General features: G+C 38.7%; 1 protein-coding gene across 1 annotated transcript in view; it reads right to left on the bottom strand.

Moving 5' to 3' along the window:
• The window catches only part of nav3 (neuron navigator 3), a 179,651-nt gene that overhangs the window by 38,634 nt on the left and 123,947 nt on the right, over nucleotides 1-17,070 (bottom strand). Inside the window, exons 11-12 of the mRNA XM_086146866.1 lie at nucleotides 15,539-15,952; nucleotides 14,428-14,547 (exon numbers count right to left, since the gene is read on the bottom strand). Coding sequence (XP_086002992.1) covers nucleotides 14,428-14,547; nucleotides 15,539-15,952 — 534 coding nt within the window. The remainder of the gene's footprint in view (nucleotides 1-14,427; nucleotides 14,548-15,538; nucleotides 15,953-17,070) is intronic.

Here is a 17,070-nt window from a genome sequence, read left to right as displayed (position 1 = left end):
AGAGGCATACAACATATTAGCACCATAAAAAAATGAATTTTCCAGCAAAATAGTTGATCAGATTTATGAACAAATCACCAGAAATGCAAAATTGCAGCCTCTGTTAAATCATGAAATATGTCATCAAACTTATGTTCTATAGGAACAAGACAGCCCAATATGTCTGAAGAAATTTAAAGACAAATAAAATACCAGTACATTTCATGTGGTTTCCAGCAGCATAAAGCATGACAGACAAATCAAGCAAAATGTGGGATCTCACTTCTGCTTCAGCTCAAAACCATCGTCAGGGAAATTATTCAGAGACGTATGTTTAAACCACTGAGCATACTATTTAAAAATGGCCTGTCAATATTTATGCTAGAGCTATACTGTATAACTGATTTACCACAGTTCCATATATAATGAAGGAGAACTGCAGAGCAATGTCACAGGAGCTTTGAACCAAAAGAACTCCATTGTCTCGCTGTGCTGCTTTTCAGCAGACATCGCCGTTTCGAAAACAAAAGTTACGGATTGGATTAGAAATACAGCTTTTATCAACTTCACTCATCTTTACTTAAGCCCATTTTGATTGAAAATGAGTTTCTACTAAGAGCAGCTGCAGAGCGATCCTTTCACACAAAAAGAAAGAGGAATTTAAATCGCTGTTTAGGTAATTGGCATTGGTGCGCAGGGTGGGGGATTTATTTTTGGATGTGAACAGGTCTCTTGAGCATTATGATTCAAAGTCAACCCTTGGCTGGGCAAAAGCTTAAGAGGTGACAGGCAGCATTCTGCTCTTCCTCAGAGACCAGCCTTCACTTTGTGATGGACTTCACTGTGTGGTGGCTGTATGAGACAAATAAAATGCTCAAAAGACAAAAATCCAAACTGACTTGGTTCCAGATAGATTCTTAAGAAAAGATGGTTTCAGTATGAAATTTAGCAGATAGCGAATGGAAATACTTAACAATATTTCTTACAATATTGCTACTTAAATCAAGCTCCACAACTGAGATGTAAAACTGTGGTAACTTAAACTATGAATTTTGGTTTGGTTTCATATTTGCACTGGCGAATTGTAAATAGTAAATCCTAGTAGGACAAACAAACTGATGGTGAGGACGAAACAACAATAATAATTAACTTAAATGGAGGAATTGGGTTGATTTTACTCTAAAAATGACATCGACATGGGTATTTATTTCCTAATCAACAGCTTAATAATGTGCAACTCATTCATTTCTTTTTCAAATATGTATGCCATGTCAAAAAAAGTTGATTTATCATGAAAGGAAAAATAATAAAAACCAACCCCCCCCCCCGCACACACACACATATATGGAAAAAAATAATAATATATATATATATATAAATATATATGAATTGATGTCAAAGTAAGTAGACCACTGTGATATAGAGGAATCAAAATCAAATGTATTCTTCTGTAGTCACAGGAGGCTTCTGATAACAATGCATACATGTTTACTTGGATAATAACAAATGGGGCTTGTAAGGAAAACAGAAGATGGTTATGCTCCATGAGTCCATCATCATAATGTGTGAAACAGAGGCATATGGTGAAGGAGGAGCTCAGTGACTTGCATGTCTTATCTGAACATGAGAATAATTTCACATTCTTTCCCCTGGCAGGAAAATATCAGTGTTCTTGCCTCCCAGAGTGGTCTCCCTAAGACAATTCTGGAAATGCTCTTTACAGTGAATTAGTCCTAATCTTTAGTACAGTGATTAAATTAGTTTTTGTCATCTGTACTTAATTAACATAACAAGACATCATGAGAGGTTCTTATAATTATGATCATGACGATGAAGAAGTTCTTTAATTTTATGAGTTATTCAGTCAATTTAATTGTTGAAGCTAATTAAATCAGGTTTCATAATACAACCCTGAAAAGAGCTCACAATGGAAATCCAACAAGACATGCAGACAGATATTCTTGGAAGCTCATCTGGGTGTTTTTATAGTTTTCTGTAGAGTTTTTGAAATGCTCAGAAAATTTTTCAAAGAAGGTTAACCTGCTTATTGATTATCTATGAACAGTTACATTTGGTAGTGGTAATGATTTTGAGCAAAAATATCTAAAGTATTGTTATTTTGTTTCTTGTGCTGTGATTCAGTTTGAGAACCTTTAAGTACATTTCCTAATAAAAATTGATCATAATAGGATTTGTCAGAAGGTTCCTCATTTATATCAGAGTGTATAGCAACATGTTTTCTAAATTGTAAATTGAAGCTTTTTGTCAGAGCTTCGCAAGTTAAGAAGACTTTTCAGGTCCGAAGCTGATATAGTCTGAAACAGTATCCGTCAACTCAACACCGCAAATACGATTGTGTGAATTGCTGTCATTTGCTTTATAATAGGGGGATGCAATTGTTTTAAAATGTGATTGTTGCCTTACTATATTTGACATGTACAGGTCTGTAAAATCTGCAGTTACAGAAGAAAACCTCTTCATTATTGCAGCTTTAGTTAACTCGTTGGAGCGTCACGGTGAATGTGAACAGTGACTGTGTGTTGTCTGGAAGCAGGAAACAACTGAAGACAAGCATCACTGCTCATTGACTTTGGGAAAAAAGAATTGACGAAACAAAAAACAAGAATTGTAGTCCTCCTCTGAGAGTCCCGGGAAGTCCTGTGATGGACTAAATATTTCATATTTCCACTCACTGGATCAGCTGCTACCGCTCTGACAGCGTGGTTAACTAAGCTCCTCCCCTCAGACTTGCAAGCTTTCAGATGCGTTACTGCATCTCAGATATTACGAAATAGCACAGGTGAACTCAACAACCCCACAGCGAAGGCAGTGAAGCTATATTTTATGTCACAACTTCAGCAGTGAGCAGAGAAGAGCAGAATGCCATGGCATGAAGAGTGTTTCATAAGTGAGTCATTGAAAATGGTCCTTGGTGAGAAACTGGTCTAAGGCTCAAAATTCTTCTGGTATCATTCAGTTTCCATAAGGATTTACTTGTTTGTTAGACACTCAACTGTACCACCTTTTTTTGAAATTACGTAACGCTTTCTTTGTCAGTGTTAATGGGGATAACAACTGTACAAATCAGGATCTATAAAAGGTGGTACTAGTGTTTAAAGTCCTTGAAACCTGCTGGAAAGTAGACATTTATAAAAAAGCACCTCGTCTTCTTTAGCTGTGAAAACTATGGCATCAAGCTTCTGTTGGACTGTGTATGTGTCAAATGATGTATAATATAGCCAGACTAGGCCAAGAATGGCTGATTTTTGCCTTTACAGATTCAATCACATTAAGCCATTTCTTTTCCCCTACAGCATTTCACCACATCACTTCTCATGCTATGAATGCAATGCTGTGTCTCCACTCAGCCGTGCAAAGATTATCTCATACAATATTCAACACACCAGGCCTTCTTCTTTCAGCAGCATACATACACTTGTAATATTTTCTGCACAAACAAGGGATAAAATCAGTAATTACAATTCATTATAAAAATAAATTAGAATTTTATGAGGACAAATTAATAGATATTTGGGAACGAAAACTAGGAAGAACACAAGGGTGGAATATCTACTGATGAAAAACACCACTCCCTCAGTGGGCTTATTACATAACAGAACCACACGTGCATTTGTGCCATCTTAAGACATTTTGTAATATGTGTTTGGAAAAATGTTTTCAGAGAAAACTAGTTAAAAAAGGATACATTTTTTTTCCTCAACTTTGTTTTACCCACATTAATGGATGGGAAAAATACATTCAACACTTTTGAATGAAGCAACTAAAAAACATCAATGTATGAAAGGGTTTTTAATTCCGAATTCAAGATATAGTCAGTAAAGAAGATTATGAAGCAATCTAGAATGTTAATTAAAGGGCAACACATTGACTAGTTAACCAAACATTTCATTTCACTTGGTGTATAAATAGTTAAACCACTCTTAACAGGAGCTTGGATAATGCTTTGAAGCAATTAATGACTGCAGTGTTTTGTATGAGCCAGCAACCTTTAGGCATGACATTGGTATTGGATGTCAATCACACTGACCAAATTCACTTAGTTTGAAATTTGAATTTTGATACCCCAATAGTGCCAGTGCATTCTTAACTTCTCATTGTTACCCTGACAAAATACAAGACAACCGATGATAGCAACATCATTAAATAACATTTCTTGAAACCTGCAAAAAGTTATTAGACACAAATAAAACAATCAGGTACGTGTTTGATGAACTTTACCTATGACACTATTAAACACTAGGAAATGTGTTTGTACCAAATCAGATACAAATATGTCAAATTTACATTTGTCTGTCAATATCATATTGAATGAGAGAGCAATACCATATACTGACATATTAATGTCTTGTCTCTTAGCATCACTGGCCGCCCCATTTGATGATTTTTGTGGTGAAAGTATATCAACTTAAGACCATGTACTCCTGTGGTTTAAAAACAATGTAACACACCTCATATTGCAATGTTTTTGAAGTTATGCAGATGTTTGAATCAAGCAAAGTAAAAACTAGTTGTAGACATAGCCATCTGTGGGAAAAATTGACAACACCATCATAGGGACATCCCTTTCAGGTTTCAGGTGGCAACATTTTGTCATAAAAAAGCTTCTAAATGACACACACATGCATACACAACAAAACAAAGCATAACATAATTAAACAAATCTGACTTAATATGACTGATTGTTTGCCAATACATCCATAATATATAAATTCTGGCTCTTCTGTTGCCTTTTTCTGTGAGGCAATGGTGTCCAGTTTCCCCTTGGCTCATAAAAAAAAAGTAGACCAAGCACAGGCATAAACTGGCACTTCATGAAAAAATTGCCTTAAACATGCAAGACAAAGTGCAATTAATCTATTTCAAATATTAACTGTGGATTAATTAAAGGTTCTGCAATTTCTATCAACTCACCTCTAATCTGATTCACATTCCTGGTGACTTGTCTTAGAAGTGGCCAACATATTTCTTTACCATGCCGTTTACTAAGAGGAGGCAAAACCCCATCTGTCAGAGAACCTCGAAGCTGTAAAGTGACTGAGTCCCAAGATGAAATAGCATCAAAAGAGAGATGAAGAAAGGACTACCTCACTCTTTCACATTCACCCCCTGCTGCTGCTGCTGCTGCTCGCTACCCCTCCTCTCTCTATCCTTCCTTTTCAAACCAAGACTGGCCTGCCAGCCCATGGAGAGGCTATCAGACATGTCGTCAGAGGCGGGTTGGCAAGGGTTAATTAAAGGAGGCTGACAATGCAAAATTGAGCCAAATCAAGGAGGAGGGTGAGTATGACCAGCTTGCCAACAGCCTTCTTTTTGGCAAATGTCTCTGACTGGAAGTGATTTGACGCATAAGTGAGACTGTATATTCTGCCCATATCACTCCATGCAGAGACATTATTCATTACTGTCATCTATTAAGTGGTGTTAACCTAATAGCAGGGCAGTACGAAAGACTCACATTTGTGCCATCGACTTGTGATCCAGATTGGCTTTTCCATAAAGCTGCTTGTTCTCAAAAAGTCAAAACTGAAATGAGTTGTCACAGAAAACGGGAGTGTTATCTGATCTGGATATCTGGGGATAACTTTAAAAAGGTTTCCTGTACTACATATTTCAAGCCAGATTTACTCCTGAGTACCATGCAAATCTTGGGATAAGATACTGGAAATAGTAATACTACATCATCAGAGGAGAGTTTCTCATTGAATAAATCGAAAATGGGAATTTGTAAAATATGTAAAAAATACATGGTATGTGGGAACAAGATATACAAAACTTGTTTAAAAAGTATACTTGTTTAAAACACTTAGATTGCCATTACCAAATGCTGTATCACAGGAAGAGAAATTATTTTTGGTTATTGACAAAAAAAAAAAGTCCAATAATAACTGCCCCCAACTGTATAATTCAATCCCACTCAGCCCAACTCAATACAAGATAGGGCCAGGAGTGACCTTGGTGGGACAAGCTGCAAAATTGTCTGTTGCTGTGACAGGCAGCGGGATGATAGCGGGGCGGATAAAGATGTCCAGGCTACCTACCGCATTGCAGTCAAAGACAACCACAAAAACAGCGGTGAGGGGTGTCAAGCAATCTAATAAAACCCAGCAGGTTTTCTTCAGCGCTATGGTAAATGTCTGGCAAACATGCAAACAAACAGCTTGTAGCCTCAGCCGCCAGCCACCCCTCCTCTCTAGCCTGATGGGAAGTTGACTAACTGACTTCACGTGCAAGACAAAGAAAAGTCTGTTATGGGAGTTACAGCATATTTAAAATCTTGTCTATAAAATATGATAGCATAAAAATGCAAGATAAGGAAGTACACAACAAGGAAGACCTAAACCATTGAATGCAAAATCTATCAAACACTTAAACCAAATATTGATTTGTTAAGATTCCGTTTTTTCTTTTGCTGTAAGCAGTTTGTATTCATAAATGTGGTTTTACAGATGACAGAGACCTCATTGACTTAATGATGAACCCCAATGAAAGTGTAACAATAATAACACCTGGACCAATATAAGCATGGCCAAATGTTGCAATAGCCTGACATAAAATGTGCAATCATAATTCACCACAATAAAATGTTACCCATCCATACAAACAACAATGTGAATGGCATAGAATTATGTTGCACCTCCAAAACACACAAGTGAGCAACCAAGCCATGAGAACTAATAATCAACCCTGGTAGGATTATGTTGAATTGGTTGAATGGAGGGAAAAAGGGTTGGGGGCATCAGGGGGGTCATGCAGCCTTCTGCCTCTCCTTTCTGTTCACCACCTGACCCAATATGGTCTGCCATTTTGGCAAAAGACAAAATCCAAATCTGTTATCTTTGGTGGATTATGGTATTTGCTTGATAGACTGAGCGGCACAGAGGCAGATGTCCCACTTGCCTCGGCTGCTGCTTGAGTGATCTTGGTATATGTGCAAAAATAATGATCAGCAACCAGTGTCTGCCTTTGTCTATACAGAATAGTGGACTTGAGTAACTGCTCTTAGAAACTGACAACAACATGACTGTCCTAACGCTAGAAACCCCGAGCAGCCCAATTGGGACAAGACACATTCAGACAGATGCTGTCTTCAAATCACATACTGTGTACTATGGTCTATCATTTTACATACTGTTGTGTGAATAAATTATATGATTTTAAATTTAGGCAGCTGGATACAAGTTATCGCGGTAACTTGGCCTACTTGGCCAAAACAATGCGCTGTCTTCATCAAAACATCTTGACTGCTTAAACTGTATTGTTCAATTTTCAGTTTAATTGTAAATTAATTGTACAATTTGTGTGCACAATCTGCCTTCCTGAATAATATTTAAGGCAGCTGGTTCAATGTCTATATTTGGCTTGAGTTGAAGTGAAAAAGAGAAAGAGGGGAAAAAAGAGCAATGCCTTTTATACAGCACATTTATCAATATAATTACAGTATAACACTCACCATATAACAAGATTACATTTTTATAATCCACATCAGAATCAGGCTTCATTGAACTAAAGTGAATTAGCAAAGATGAGAGCTTTGTTGATTCTTATCTTCAAAAATGTGTTAAGCCTGTCAGATGATGAATAGAATCTTATACTACTAAATTTTCAGCCAAATGAAATGATAGAACTCCAGCAGAATCCCATCTAGCCAAATATCTATTCTGCATTTCCCTTCCATAAAACTGGATATTTATAAGATAAATCCAGCATCACAAATGTTTGAAGAACTGAGCGTTCTTCTGGGTACTGTATGCTCAAATCATCAAAAAAAGACAGATGTAACAGGTTTTCATTTCAGACTTTCTTTCCCACTGAACAAATAAAATAATTTCTTTGCCACAGTCCTGAATTTAATCAAACACAGAGAATTCAATTATTTCACTCACTCAGCTCTCAGGGACAAAAGCTAAAAACAAAGAAAAGTAAGCTTAACTTTTGCAAATACTCACCCATTCAGTGGAACATTTTCTTTTGATTGAAAGTTTAACGTTAACAGTGTTCAATTTTGTGATACACTGACACATTCCAAATACATAGCACAAAAGAGCTGTGCAGTCAAAGGACACAGAAAACCTTCCACGCTTCCCCGAACAATGAGAAACCACACCTATGTATTACAATGATGCATCTCAAAACGCCATGGCAACCTTACAGTTACGAACCAGTGTGAATCATCAACATGCAATCTCAGCTTTACTCATCTAGATAAAAAAAAAATACAGTTAACATATACATCACCACTATGATCGGCAAGATGTGAAAAGAAAAGGCATGTCTTTGCGTACCATGCAGCATGGATGTCATTTACATATCTACCATGAATATCTAACATCTCATGTCAATCTGAGTCTTTTAAAATGTCATCAGTAGGATATCATAATTTTCCCCATTTAAAAGATATAGATTAAGACAAAATAAAAATCTGTACCTCATTTATGGATAATCAGAATTCAGATGTAATGAACAACTGGAAGGTGAAGTGATGACAGTTTTTGAAAAATCGAATGCTTAAAATGAACAATTGAAATCTTATTTTCATCTTTTATAATGGCTGGCTTAAGAATTTTAAATGCAGTCTAATGCTAGGAGGTTTGAGCATTGAGACGGCACACTTGATCTGATCTGCAGTCTGACCTTTCATCAATTGGAGAGCCAGACAGACAGGTCTGACATCATCCAGCCTCATCAAGAGCGGTCAACTCCGTGACTGAGGACATTTACATGCTATTTCTGCTGCAGTTTCTGTGTGTGGGTTTAAGATGTAAATCTGAAGATCACACGGTGTACTGTTATGCAACTCTGTAAATCAACAGCAAGATCCCATATACTGTTTTCAATCATGAATCTCTGAATGCTTGTGATACTGTATATACATGTGCAAGGACAAATATACATGTAGAAAGACCTTCTACATTATAACATTTCATATTGATAGCGCAGTGAGTCATACTATGGCCAGTACTATGGAAAGAGTGCCAGTGGAGAGGCATTTAGATTCGTTTTTCTTGGCAGACATACAAAATTCCTGGTCACACAGTGTAACTTTTCTGGGCAGCTACAACAGACTTATCATTAAAAAGCTTGAAATAAAATTCCAATGATGTTCAATAATGTGTCTAACTGTTGAAGTCTTGTGAGGTACAGGCATACAAAAGTAACTTTGACATCTGATGTATGCTGAGCCGGACCTCAACCTATACGAGACTACGAGACTTCATAACAACCTCACAATGCTACAATAACTGGGCTCAGTGATCATCATTTTTACATCTGCTTGAGCCAAAAACCTAACAAAACTGAAAAGTCAGCAAGGAAAAAAAAAACAAGAGAAATTATGGTAGTTATTGATATTCAAGTTGTAAGGTGATTTTTAGCAGGCTGAACTGTATACTACACAACTGTGCTATTCATTTTAGGCTAGATTTCTTTCTAGCTAAATAGCGGGTTACACTGGATACTAAAAACCGGAAAAATCAAGTGGAATATGATCTCCTTTCATGTTATCATTGCCCATTCCTTTACAACTTGACTTCACCTATTAATTTACAGAGTAATTAATCTGAATGCCGAAGTACCCCGAGAGGAAATTATGGGAACTATTTGGATGAATAGATAAATACAGAGCTTCAGAAAGGCACAGCTGAATCAAACCAGTTTATGAGAAATTAAATGAAATAAAATACAAAAGCAGGAAAGTGTCTCTTGAATAGATTAATGAGAATTTATGGATGTTGAAAATTCTCTATTTTTTAAAAGGGAGCACCTGCAAGAAGTGAGGATGCACATTTGCATAAATCCTTCTGTCTCACACACACACACACATGCACGCACGCACGCACGCACGCTCGCTCGCTCATCCACTCACTCACTCACTTACGAAACAGCTGGGTACTTGACTCTCCAATAAAAACTTCTTCCAATTACCATCACAGTTTGCTGAGTTTTGTCTGTGTGGCGGTGTACTTTTCATAAATGGGAAAAGACCAAAGAAAGACAAATGTCTGAGGAGGAAAACCAGACAGAGACCCTCAGAAATTCATCGTAGCAGCAGATGCGTGAAATCATGGTGGGTTCAGGTGTAATGTGAGTGAGGATATTTTTCTTCTAAGTGGCGCCTCCGGCTGAGAAGAACTACATATGAACTTATAAACAAACAGTTCGTCACTGATGGAAAAAGATTTTCTTCCAAATCTTCTCGCTGCTTACAGCAGTAATGAAGAACCGTGTAGCCTTACTCAGTTGTCACTGCCATGCACAGCGGCTGCTGTGATCCTACTGCTCACATATGAATCTGAATCTGTGCAGGAAAAGCATACATCGAGGCTTACTTTTGTCAAGCTCGAGCAACGGTACACATATTCCAACACACCAACTTGTCTCCAATTCCCCACAGCTTATTTTTTTCAAATAGCCAAAAATGCAGAGGCAGCTGCTGTAGTCCAGCTCTCAAACAAGAGGGTGGGTGAGAAAGAACATACCACACACCCTGGATGCTAAAAGCGAGGCCCCTTTATTTATTCATGGGTCTGCTGAGAACAGGGAGCCTGTCAGTGTCAAAACATTCTCCTTTGGCATCTTTTCTTGACAGTATAGCACTGAGCATGTGCTCATCTATGTTGCATGACAGGGGAGTATTTTTAGAAGGGCTTTTAGCCAAGACTAAATTCACCATTGTTTTAAAATGATCTGATAAAAAAATATGTCTTGCCTTTTTTTACTCAATTGCTCAGGGGTTTGATTTAAGAAAATGCTTTTCAAATCAGTTTGTATTTTCTGCAAATTGGAATTTAATTGCAATAAGTGTGTTAAGGTAATGGTGATAAAAACACCATGTAAGTTCTGACTTCCTTGTTTCCCACTTGCCCAACAGAGCAGCTCAGACGGTTCCAGCACAGCAGAACCTCTCCCTATAAGACTGTCATTGCTTCATTTTCTGAAAGAAACTACAGCTAAATCAAACATACATAGAGACATTACTGCAGCAGGAATGCACCACTCCAAATTTCCAAATGGTTTCAATCACCTGTTGGTCGTGAGACTTGATGCAATGAGTCATTTGTATGCTTGTCTTCGGGGGCTCTGCTTGTTTGGGAGTCAAGGGAGTTGTTTTGAACAGAGAAAAGTGAAGCCTAATGAGTCTCATGGGTGTTGCTTCATGTACACAACCTCTCTACCGGCCAAAAATTCTTTTTACAACTACCAGTATGAGGGGAATGCAGTAGAGAGGGGGATTGGTGATTATCCCTTCCCCCATACAGTAACTGTTAGGGATACTGTGCATGGTGGTAACTCTATGTGTGACTCTAAAGAGATGTTTTAAGGATTTGGGGAATAAGCAGCTTGAAAAATATCACCTGTAACCACTCCCTTAACTGATGAAAATTACAGAATCTTGCATTTGTTTTTGTGAACTACATTTTTTTTCCATTATCAAAATATCAGTCAGAACTCATTGCCTTTGCTAAAGTGCATTGATGTAAAGTGAGGTGACAAACAAACAAAAACAAGCCCAAAAGCAACAACAATTGAACAATCATGTAATACAATGCATTCTAAAATATAAGAAAGGCTTGCATTTATTTGTTGTTCCTAGAATAGTAGTGTGTGAAGTTGTGGAGATGAAAAGTTCTTCAAAGTCAGAGAACAGATTATTGTAACTTGGCTATTATCCGCTTCTCATTTCACTTAAAGCCGGGGGGCTGGGGGGGGTCATGTGAAAAATAAGACCACTGTAGGATAGAAGAAAGAAGCAATCATGGAAGGTATATCCTGTCCTACGGAGGGAGCTAAAGCTGAGATACAGTGTGAAGCCTTGTGAGCAAACACTTTGGAAATGAATTTTCCCCTGAGCTTTGTCATATGCCAGTGGGAAGTGTCAGCTAAGCTTCTGTCATGTCAGACTGAGGCTGAGGGAGGCATTAAAGCTATGCGGGTTCAGGTTGGTGTGTTCAACCCAAGTTACAGTTTTTTTTTTCCCTAAAAGCAGGAAGGAAGCAAACCAGGCTTCCAGAGTTCAAAATCAGATCCAATGTGCCTGTAGGCATCGTAAAAGGAAGAACGCATCAATATTTCTTCATCTCCCCTTGGGCCAAAAACACTGACACAGACTTTGCTCAAGAAAAATTGCTATTTTCTGTCTTTATTTCAAGGTCTAGGAAATTACTTTGAGCGAAGTATTCAAATACAGACATACGATGTATGCAGGGTGAAGCTCACACTCGACATATGAAGGAGACAGGTCACGAAGTTCATATTTGGTTCTATCTGAGCTGTCTCTTCACTTGAGTGTCAGGACTGACAGCCAGTTCAGTTTGAGACTGACAGTGGCAGGTTAATCGACTATTCTCAACCTCTGGTAGGGTCCTGCATGCATGCCGATTGCAGATCTAATCAGATTCTCCCCTAGCTGACAGCCATGACTGGTTGCCGTGACGAATGACTTCTGAGACATGAAACATGAACCGGGCTCTGAAACAATTGGATTATCTTGATGTATGGCAAACACAAGTCACAGATACAGGGAAATGCAAAATATCAGTGATGAGTCTCTCACAGACTCGTCATACTGTTTAAATTAGCCTCGTATACCATGCATTCCTCGCACATTTTTTTTGGTATGTTCTACATAAATTGAATATTAATCCAAGTTCATTTGAAAGTAAAATTTTTGAAAGTAGAATTTTCAGCTGTCAACCTATTCCATAATTTAAAAGACTAATAACCAGTCACAAATGTTGGGGTTTATGTTGATGCTTGTTTTCTGTGTGATTTTGGGGCTTGCTTGGGATTTTGTGTGTGTGGTTTGGGGTGCAAGGAATTCTTGGGTTTTTTACCTGGAATTGAGCGGGAACAGTTAGTTGCATTGCAGGCTTGTGTGTCGTGGCTGTGGCCAAAAATAGCTATTGCTTATTAAACTGACGTTTTACCGCTAACCAGGTGTTTTCCTTGACTAAAACGCTGCTGCATTATGGTAAGTCTGATTGCTTTCCATGTCCCCCACGCCTCTAAACAATGTCACTCATTAAAGTCTTGGCAGAAATTGAGGTTTAAAATTGGAAAATGTCACTGCATCATTTGATTTCCAGAAAGCTCCGTGTGAGCTAGTCACCGTAAAATCAGCTTGACAGTATTAAATCAATATAACGTCTTTTCTTTACAGCTCATTTAGTCTTGGATGTCCTTTCAGTATGGGGCTGTCCTGACCCTGCCCTGACCATTACTATAATATTGCGGTAGTAGGACAGTATTTGCAAATTTGCACGAATTGAAAAATGTAAATGAAAAATTGCAAAACAAAACAAAAAAGCAGAGTGAATATAAAAATCATAGTGTAACCATGACACAAACTTTTTAGCACCAAATGTTCAGTTTATTTCAGTCCCCTGGTTCTGGCTGGAAAAGACATTTTCCCCTTGAGGGCTTGTGCCCGAATGCCTTTTCCTGGTTGTTTGCTTCACATGTTACGTCAATATTTTCTATCGACAAAGAGCATCTCCGTGATAAGTTACATCATCTATGTTGGAGAGGATATGCCTGAGTTTGTGCTTTACATTGTTTCAACCTATCTGTCATTGTTCCCACAGCATCCACAAACACACACACACACACACACACACACACACACACACGCACACGCACGCACCCACACACACACACACACACACAGAGGCCATAATGCAATACTAACCACTGTCATTTCAGAAAATCCCAGTGAAATTATCTGACTATTAAGAACAAAAACATTGTTCAAAGTAATAAACATATCCTTTTTCAGACCATGAGCCACAAAAGCAAAACACAAGTTTCTAATGATCATATTGCTGGAGTCAATACATGAAGGTATTTGTTGGCTTCAAATAATTATCCGTGCATTACTTTTAAGTTTGTACATGGCACTTGAGATAGTTACACAAGTCCCAAAATTGTATGTGGTATACTTGGCTATCTTCCTCTCAGCTAGTTCCCGTCTGTCAGATATCTTCCTCACCTCTCCAGTTTTGATATAATTGACACTACGGCGCTGCATTTGCAGAGTCACATTGATGGACACTTCTCACTGTTTTTTCACCTCGCTTCAGGCTTCTCTCCTCGCAAGCCTACAGGCTGAACCACTTTTGAAAAAAGTCCAGCATCTCTGTAAGGCTAAGTGTTTCTAGGTTCATATTTTGCTGAATGTTGCCCCCCCTTACCATAGCAATAAATACTTGAGCATACATTTTATTGAGTATCTAATACAGTTCTTCAAATTTAAAGCTATACCTAAAAAAATAAAAAAAAATTGTTGAATGTTTTTAAACCCTGAATCAATAAAGCACCTAATGCTGAACTTGCTCTGTGATGCAGGCTGTTTGCTGCTTTCTATCCACTGAGACATCTAAAATGTGACAGCAAAATCAAATGCACGCTTTAACTAGCTGCTGCAATTTTTACCTGTCGATGTCGCCCTGCATTTCTTTTCCGCCCCTCTGAGGTATTTCTCGGGATGAGGCTACGTCTGATGCCCGACCTGCATTCCGTGCATAGAGATGCAGTCCCCCATCTGTAAGATATCTGTAAAAGAAAGAACTCATGATGGCAAGCATACAATTAGCATAACAGAAAAGGAGCAGTTGATGAGACAGCAAAGCAGAGTGGATACAGAGAATTAGTAAAATGATGGCTATACTGTTGGTGAGTACTGATTGCAAAACAGTTAATCATTTTTGAGCAGCTGTGTGTAAAAGTGCATGTCTTGGTAATGTAGCAATGTGTTCACAATTGATGCGCCTGACGATGTGTATATGGCCTTTGAGCATAGAAAGCAATCCCACATGGCTGACAAAATGTGTCTAAGACCCAATTGTTGTGCTAATTGGGCAAAGCCAATTATTTTTCTTCATATTGTGTTGGTACAAGCCTTACATTTTACAGACGCTTCGTTGAATATGTCTTTGCATCACTCACGTCCCAATTTTCCATCCTATTTTCCAATGCAGTAGAGCTACATGGCCCTACTGCATTGATTACACGTAGGGGTCTTTTTCAATGTGAATGTGGTACTTGAATTGCTCTTTAAAAATACCTACACTACTGGGCACCCCATGCCCAATACACAGAAATACAATAATACATTATATACTCTTCCACAATATGTCACTATGCATTGAAAGTGCCCAAGACAGCAATTATAGTGCAATTCAGTACAGCTAAAGATGGTGACCTGATAAAATGAACATTTAAATTGCTTATCCTGAAAAAGTTCAGATGGGGGCCAGAGCCAATCCCATCTGATGGATGTATATTTTGAAATATCTATTGTATTGACATTATTTACTGAGAACATGTGAGGGAAAAACAATACATCGTATCCAATATTGGTCCTGATTTTCATCCAAACCGTTGACAAATGTAGCTGCTTTGTTGAATGTAGGTGTAAAACGTTCATGTCAATAGAGAAAGTACTCAAGACACTCAGATGTTAGTTAATGATTGGATGACAGCAGGAAAGTACATTAGTCAGCAGCTGTGAGGAAGCAAATATTCTTAGCATTATTCATCCTACCCGCTGGTGATCTCATCCATCCGGACGTTCTTCCCTAGGATGTCCCCATCACTCATGTAACCTGCCACCTCCATCTGCTTCCCTCCTTCCGGCCCTCCTCCTCCTCCCCCCTTCTCTCCCTGCTCCGCCCCCTTTGTTCCTGCTGCTGTTGCTCGCCTCACGGGGGCACTGTACACAAACCTGGAGGGGTCAGAGTGCCCGCTGTAACGCCCTGCAGTGGTGCCAGCGCCCGCCGTGCTTGCCCTGGGCACAGCATAGCTGCTGGGCATTGAGGGGGCGTCGCCAGCCTGGAGACGAGGTGATTGCGTTTGACCTAGACGCCATGCCATTGGGGAGGAGCGTGTGGCAAGAGATGGGAGGCTTCGGCCGTTGACCTCAGTGGTTACTGTTGTGTCGAAGGTTGTTTCTAGTGTACTGTGACGACAGAAGGAGAGAAATAAATAAAAATCAATATGATTCAAAAAAAAGCCTCTAATCTGATACAGCATGCCCCTTGTCCTTATCACAACCTGTATAGCTGCTAGATATATTTACGATGTTCGTGCAGGGAGCATTTCAGGCTGCCTGAAATAAACCGAGGAAGTTCAAGACAGTAAGGGAATTATATGAGGAACAGCCTGTGTGAAGGGCAAGTCATTCAGGTGTAAAGACCAGTCATATTTTAGGTAGACAGTCGCCTATATCTGTCAAACGCCACTCCCTTCAAATTGCTCGGTACATGTTTTTTTGAGTGTGTAATTGTTTGTGTGTGTGTGTTTGAATGTGACCTTTCAGAGAAGTTGTTTCTTCCACCATGTTAACTTGAGGGAGGACGACAGAAATAAAATAATAGCTCCCATGAGAACACACCAAGAAAACCATAAAAACTGAGAAAAACAACCTCTTTTCTTTGAAAACATCATTTAAAAAAACAAAACAGAGCCTTAAATTTGATTGCGGTTGATAGAGGATTTATGGAATGAAACAAATCATTCATCATTTCATTCGAACATAATATTGTGTGTGTGTGTGTGTGTGTGTGTGTGTGTGTGTGTGTGTGTGTGTGTGTGTGTATGTATATATAAATACAATATACATAGGCACGTGTGTGTGTGTGTGTGTGTGTGTGTGTGAACGGCCAAAAGTATTCGCTCGCTCATCCAAATATTCGGAATCAGGAGTTCTACTCGCTTCCATGGCCCCAGGTGTAATAACTCAAGCACTTAGGGATGCAGACTGTTTTTTTATAAACATTTGTGAAAGAATGGGTCGCTCTCAGGAGCTCAGTGTTGAACTGTGATAGGATGCCACCTGTGCAAAAAAATCCAGTGGTGAAATTTCCCAGCTCCTAAATATTCCACAGTCAACTGTAATATAAGAACATGGAAGTGTTTGGGAATGACTGCAACACAGTCACAAAGTAAACTGACAGAGTGTGGTTAGCGGATGCTTAGGCGTGTTGTGCGAAGAGGTCGGCAACTTTCTGAACCGTCAATTGCAACAGACTTAAAACCTCATGTTGCTTAAATTCATATGAGGGTCGAGGCAGGTGA

This window comes from Fistularia commersonii, chromosome 5 (assembly GCF_037954325.1).
Source record: "Fistularia commersonii isolate RoL2024-O1a breed Wild chromosome 5, RoL_Fcom_v1.0, whole genome shotgun sequence".
Classification (NCBI taxonomy): Eukaryota; Metazoa; Chordata; class Actinopteri; order Syngnathiformes; family Fistulariidae; genus Fistularia; species Fistularia commersonii.
Note: the sequence above shows the minus strand (reverse complement) of the source record. Positions and strands in the feature narration are given on the sequence as shown.